At 51.5% G+C, this 6288-nt stretch overlaps 1 protein-coding gene across 1 annotated transcript in view; it reads left to right on the plus strand.

Moving 5' to 3' along the window:
- PTPRU (protein tyrosine phosphatase, receptor type, U) overlaps window positions 1-6288 on the plus strand; it is a 50718-nt gene that overhangs the window by 41435 nt on the left and 2995 nt on the right. Inside the window, 4 exon segments of the mRNA XM_009322262.1 lie at window positions 1083-1188; window positions 1247-1359; window positions 1465-1545; window positions 2085-2225. Of these exon segments, the coding sequence (XP_009320537.1) occupies window positions 1083-1188; window positions 1247-1359; window positions 1465-1545; window positions 2085-2225 (441 nt within the window).

The following is a 6288-nucleotide window of genomic DNA, read 5'->3' on the forward strand; positions in this document are numbered from 1 at the left end:
GTCGTTCTCCTCCACCGCAGCTCCCACCGCCGGCTGAGCATCAGGTCGTCTTCTTCTCAGGTGGTCTTTCTCCATCTTGGGGCCCAGCGGGGATGCAGCCGGGGCTCGCTCTCTTTCACCAGCACTTTGCGTGCACATCCTGAGGAGGTTGGGGTAATCTCTCTGAAAAAAGGGGTTGTAGTAGAAGAGCAGCTACAAAATGCAAAGGAGAGGAGTCAGTTGCCATCATTTCAAGAAGGAGAAAGCCAGAGATGCGATAACTAAGCGTTTGCATCAGCAAAGACGAACACGGGTATTCAAAAGGACTCTCGGGGGCATTTTAAACCTCCAGTTTGGGCTGACTAAAATGTTCGGCTAGGGTTTTGTTGAGTAAGAACCACCCTTGTGTTTTTGGCATGTGGGAGCCGAGAAGGGTAGGATTTTCAAAAGCCTAAAAACCGACGGAGAAACCCAAATGCTGCCAGTTTTCAGGCCCCTCAGCGTGGAATGGGCATGTCAGGAATAACGCTGATGCTGACGTGTATCTTCTTGTCAGCATTCAGCAGGTGCCACAAGAAGATCTAAATTTTTGGTGCAGCCGGATACAGAGCAAGCACAAAAAAAGCATGATACCATGGGACTATGTTTCCGTTTCACAGATTCAAAGTAAGCAGAAATAACCAAATTCTATTTTATCAGCTTTTCTGCTCCTCCGAAATCCTGCGTCGAGAATTCCCGAAAAGGACCCGCGGGACAAAATCAGGCCATTTGCTCCCATCCCCATCTCCTGCCTTGTAAGGGCTTATTTCATCTGCACGTGAACCTCTCCCCCCGGCATGTCCCGAGGGCTCTTTCGTGTGCGGAGGAGCCGACGTACCTTGCCCAGAGCAGAACCTGCTGCTGCGACTGCTTGCAGCTCCTCGATGGAGGCAGATACGAGAGAATCCCCTTCCATCCTGCAGAAGCCGTGGAGGTTAAGTTGGAGAATGAAGCCTCTCATGGACTCGGTTTCAAAGATCTTCAGGGGTCCCCTCCTCCCCAGCACTTCCTTTCTGAAGAGTTTTTCTGCGATCACGATGCAGTTTCCATCATCGCCCCACCAGATTGACTGGAAGCGATGGCTGCCGACGATATTCCAGAGCTTCTGGAGGAACAGGCGGGCTGAAGACGGCTCGGTGTGGGCAGAGATCTCCTCCCAGAAAGGAGAGCGTACGATGGGGGCCCAAGATCCCTCAGGCAAACCTTGAAAGGCGTTTTCTCCTGGGAGAAGTCCGGCGGCAGCATGCCAAGGTGTTCCCGTATCACCTCCGGGATGGTCAGGAGATGTTGAAGCCGCCCACCAACCTGGCTCCTCTGGGTCGGAAGCCCAGGACGGCCCTGGTGAAGGCGGCTCCATTTTAACTACTACTTTTTTCACAGCTTGGCTGAAACTTCCAGGCACGGCCCTTTCCCTGAGCAGCCAGGCTTGGTCCTGCCGGTCCGCAGGATGAAGGGCTCTGGCGCCAGCTGCCTGGGAAGTTCTCCAATGTCACCGTGACGCCTGTGTTGCATCATGGTGACCTCACAGTGCGGCGCCCGTCTCCTGGCAACAGGAAGCGGAAGACAGAAGAAATTGCTAGAAAGCCCTGTTTTCTTTTCACGGGGAGAGCTGTTTTGAGCATTTTGAGTGAATCCAGCTGTGTCTGCATTTGGTATCTCCTGCTAGGACAGTGCTGCGTCCCGCTGCCCCGGGGAGTTGGTCCCCAGGGAGGGATGGGGAAGGCTGCAGCGTTGGGCATCAAAGTGCCCCAGACCTGAAGTTCTTCCCTTGGGCACCTTCCGCCCATGCAGAAATACCCGTACCCTCTTCTATGGAATAGCCCCTACTCAGTGATTTCGGGAGCGGTGCCTCCATCGTGGCTGTCCACGTACCCAGGCGATGCTCTCAGCGTTCGGCAGGCTCTCCGTGGGACCAAGGCTGTGCCAGGAGGGCCAGCTCTGCTCAACCATAGAGAAGATGGCTTTGGTGGCACTCATCTTCTGGTTGCACTGGTTTTTTGGGGTGCGACAGCAGTGGCTTCAGTGCTGCTGCCATGTCCTTAACGGTGCTCATCTTCCCTCTGCAGAGCTACACCGAGAGCGCTGCCTTCATCGTCACCCTGCACCCGCTGCAGAACACCACCACCGACTTCTGGCGGTTGGTGTATGACTACGGCTGCACCTCCATCCTCATGCTCAACCAGCTCAACCAGTCCAACTCCGCCTGGGTGAGTGCTGCCGCCCCGGGGACTGTGCCGGCCCCGCAGGTGGCCCTGTCCTGCTCTGTCCCCACTGCCTTGGAAGTGCTGCAGCCCCTGCCTTGCTCGCTCAGCTCCCTCTCCTCTGCAAGGGGAGACGGGACTGGCTGCAGCACCAAGGATTTATCCCCTGTGAGCACAGGGCTGGCCAGCTGGAGCCAAAGACACATGGCAGCAGCAAACCAGCCTGGCTTCCTTGCGCTGGCATTGCATTGGCATTGCTCTACGGTACCGTAATCTTTGTGGATGCCCCAGGGAGATACGAGGTTAATGACAAGTATAACCTTGTTACAAAGAACTGATTTTTATCCTCCTTTTACAACGGGGAAACCGAGGCACAGGGGATTTCCCACGTTTTCTTCCAAGGGCACTGGTGGCTTCTGAACGCTGCTTTATAAATCAGCCTGTTGCAAAGCGGCTGTCCCCTGGGTTTTACGGTGTGATGGGATGTGCAGATCTGCTGAACTGGAGGGGAGGTGTCCTGTCACCCGGGGGAGAGGGGACAGAAGCCGGGGAGCAGAGGGCCGTGCTCAGCCTCACCTGGCTTTGCTTTCCTGGTGCACCGCTCCCCAGGGGGGATGCCTGGAGCGTTCCTGCCACCACCAGAGCAGATGTAAAAGTCCGCTACAGGTCTGTAATGTTAATTCAATGAGGAAACTTGTTGGATTTTTACATAAAATTAGCATGATGGACTCGTAATGGATGTCTGGAGAAGACTTCATTAGCTGGCTTATTTTACGAGTTGAGATCAGATACTCGATGTAAATGACCCAAAACAGCAGTTGTACCATTCGTCGCAAGGCTGCAGATGGATGTTGCACCGGTACCAAGCGGTGTGTAAATACGCCGGTATTTATTTATATATATAAATACGCTGGGCACGTACAGAACTGTGGAGCGCACCCACGCGTCCCTCCGTGCTGAGCTAATGCCGTGTACTCCAAAGGACCTTTGCATGGGATGACGTTAAGCAGACCCTGAGCATCGCGGGATGTCCTGGGGGGGTGTCTCTTGCCCTGGAGAGGCTTGCCGGGAGAGGAGGCAGAGCTTCCCCGCTCGTATGCTCACTCAGAGGAGTCGCTCTTCGATCAGGTTCATGTTTAACGAAGCGATCTGCCCATGGACATGCTGAAACGAGCAGGTTTGTGTGACCGGGGTCGTTGGAGAGGCCCCTTCCAACACCAGCAGCTGGGACTGCTTTGACTGCCTAGAGCTTGATGATGGTGATGAAAGGGTCGAGTGTTTATGGGTAAGAATCGGGGGAATGGCCAACAAGGCAGATATCATGGTAGGAGTCTGTTGTAGACCACCCAACCAGGATGAAGAGGCAGACGAAATATTCTATAAGCAGCTGGGAGAAGTCTCACAATCGCTAGCCCTTGTTCTCATGGGGGACTTCAACTTACCAGATGTCTGCTGGAAATACAATGCAGCAGAGAGGAAACAGTCTAGGAGGTTCCTGGACTGTGTGGAAGACAACCTCCTGACACAGCTGGTGAGGGAGCCAACAAGGGAAGGTGCCCCGTTGGACCTGTTGTTTGTGAACGGAGAATGACTTGTGGGTGATGTGACGGTTGGAGGCCGTCTTGGGCATAGCGATCATGAAACGGTAGAGTTTTTGATTGTCAGAGAAGTAAGGAAGGGGCTCAGCAGAACTGCTCCCTCGGGCTTCCCGAGGGCAGACTTTAGCTTGTTTAGGAGTCTGGTTGACAGAATCCCCTGGGAGGCAGCCTTGAAGGGCAAAGGAGTCCAGGAAGGCTGGACGTTCTTCAAGTAGGAAATCGTCAAGGCGCAGGAGCAGGCCGTCCCCATGTGCTGAAAGACGAGCCAGCGGGGAAGAAGACCGGCCTGGCTGAACAGAGAGCTCTGGCTGGAGCTCAGGAGCAAAAAGAGAGTTTCCGACTTTTGGAAGAAGGGGCAGGCAACTCAGAAGGACTACAAGCATGTCGTGAGGTTATGCAGGGAGAAAATGAGAAGGGCCAAAGCCCAACTAGAACTTAATCTGGCTATTGCTGTAAAAGACAATAAAAACTGTTTCTACAAATGCATTAACAACAACAGGAGGGCTAAGGAGAATCTCCATCCTTTCATGGATGCGGGGGGAAACATGGTGACAAAGGGTAAGGAAAAGGCTGAGGTAGTGAACGCCTTCTTTGCCTCAGTCTTTAATAGTAAGACTGGTTGTTTTCCGGGTACCCAGCCCCCTGAGCTGGGAGACAGGGACAGGGAGCAGAATGAAGCCCTGGTGAGGGTCGGGGGAAGGAAAGGTCCATCTCGCCATTGCTGCTATTTAAAAGTGGGGTTTGATTTTTTGATTGCACACTCCTATCAGTAAAAAATTTTTGAGCAAACACGCCCCCGATTTGTATTTATTTGTTTACTTATTATGTATTCATTTATTTATATGTAGTAGTATTATTATGTGTCTATTTATAAATCATACATATGTCCTCCTGGACTAATACGTTAGGTACCCTATAAGACATACACAGGCAGTAGAAATTAAAAAAGTAGGCAATAAAGATGAACAATATTTGGAAACATTTTTTTTTACGTTACGCTATTAATGGTACAACCCCCCTTTTTGCTCTTGCTAAAAAAATACCGTTAATAACAACAGTGTTTTATAGTGAGGGCTCTGTGATTGCCTCCGCTTCATTAGCTTTGAAAACCTTGCTTTAGCACTTTGTGATACAGCCATCCGAAGGGCTGGTTCCAAGTCCAGTTTATTTTGATACTTGGTTTTAATGACTGTCACTGCTGAAAAAAATTCCTCACGCAGATGTGTAGGTGCAAGTGGAAGAAGTGCATCGTCGGCTGCGCTTATTAAACCCCGACACTTGGTTTTCAATCCATCCACTGCTTAGGCAAAGGGTTTTCCTGGCTGGTAAATGTCCATCTTCCCCGGCGTCAGCCAGCTGCGCTTGCAAACTAACAGGAAGGTGTTGCGTTTTGGGGTTTGGGCAAATGCTCTCTCCGTAGCACGAGTTTCTTTCAAAAAGCAGTTACTTTCTCACTCCTCGTTCAAAGGGCACATCACCTTGAAGGGGCGCCTGAAGTGTGTTTATTTTTTGGGCGGTATCTGCTTGGCAGCATACGACTGACAGCAACTGGTCATCAGCAAGTTTGCAACGCTTGTCTTTTTGTAAAGCAAAACTCCTTTAAGTTCAACAGCTCTTTTAAGCCCTTCGCCGCAAGAGAAGCAGCAAATCTCCTGCTGCTTCTCGCTGTGGTGCGAGATTTTCATGGTTGCTCCCCGTCTCCTTCCAACGTACTGTAAAGAAGCCATTTACTGTTGAGAATATACCATCTCTGCATGAGAATGTATGAATAAAATGAAAATAAATAGGAGTTCGACTATTTCCTTCCCACGTCCCGATGGATTGTCTTGCGCACCCCACTTGGGAGACCAGTGGCTTAGGAGACCTAAGCGAGGAATGATCTGGGTGTCCTCTGCTGGAGAGCGTGTTGCAAGCCCAGAAGCCTTCAACACCTCGTTCGGTACAAGTGACACCCCCCTCTCTGGATTAGCGTTTTTAACATTCATGACTTCATCAGGTATGTTTCCGTCTGTGAACCTTGCTGGGACGAGCGTTCCCGCGGTGATCTGCTTCTCAATGACTTTGTGCGGACCTGGAAAGCTCTCAGATGCTATTGAAGTTCTCCGCTTCCCGTAAGCCAAGCCACCGACTCAGCAATACCTATTTTAAAGTCATCGGGACAAGGCGTGGGATGAAATACATTTGTCTGCTGCTTCCCGGTGCCAGTTGAACTGGCTGTTGTCCTCTTCGTCTGGCGTACGGATGCTTAACATGGGAGGTGGAGCCACATACTCAGCTCTCTTACCTTGGGACCTAATTGAGGGAAACTTTTCGCGATCGGACTGTGTTCTGTAGCGCTGCGTGTTTACTGTGAACCTATGAGCTGGTGATGTAATTTCTCACGAGCACTGTCAGTTTTCTGCTGAAATGGCTGTGAAGCGTGGAGCGTCCGCCGCAGCCGGGGTTACAGGCCTGCTCTCACCAAAAAACGA

The sequence above is a fragment of the Pygoscelis adeliae genome, unplaced genomic scaffold (genome assembly GCF_000699105.1).
Source record: "Pygoscelis adeliae isolate BGI_AS28 unplaced genomic scaffold, ASM69910v1 Scaffold513, whole genome shotgun sequence".
Classification (NCBI taxonomy): domain Eukaryota; kingdom Metazoa; phylum Chordata; class Aves; order Sphenisciformes; family Spheniscidae; genus Pygoscelis; species Pygoscelis adeliae.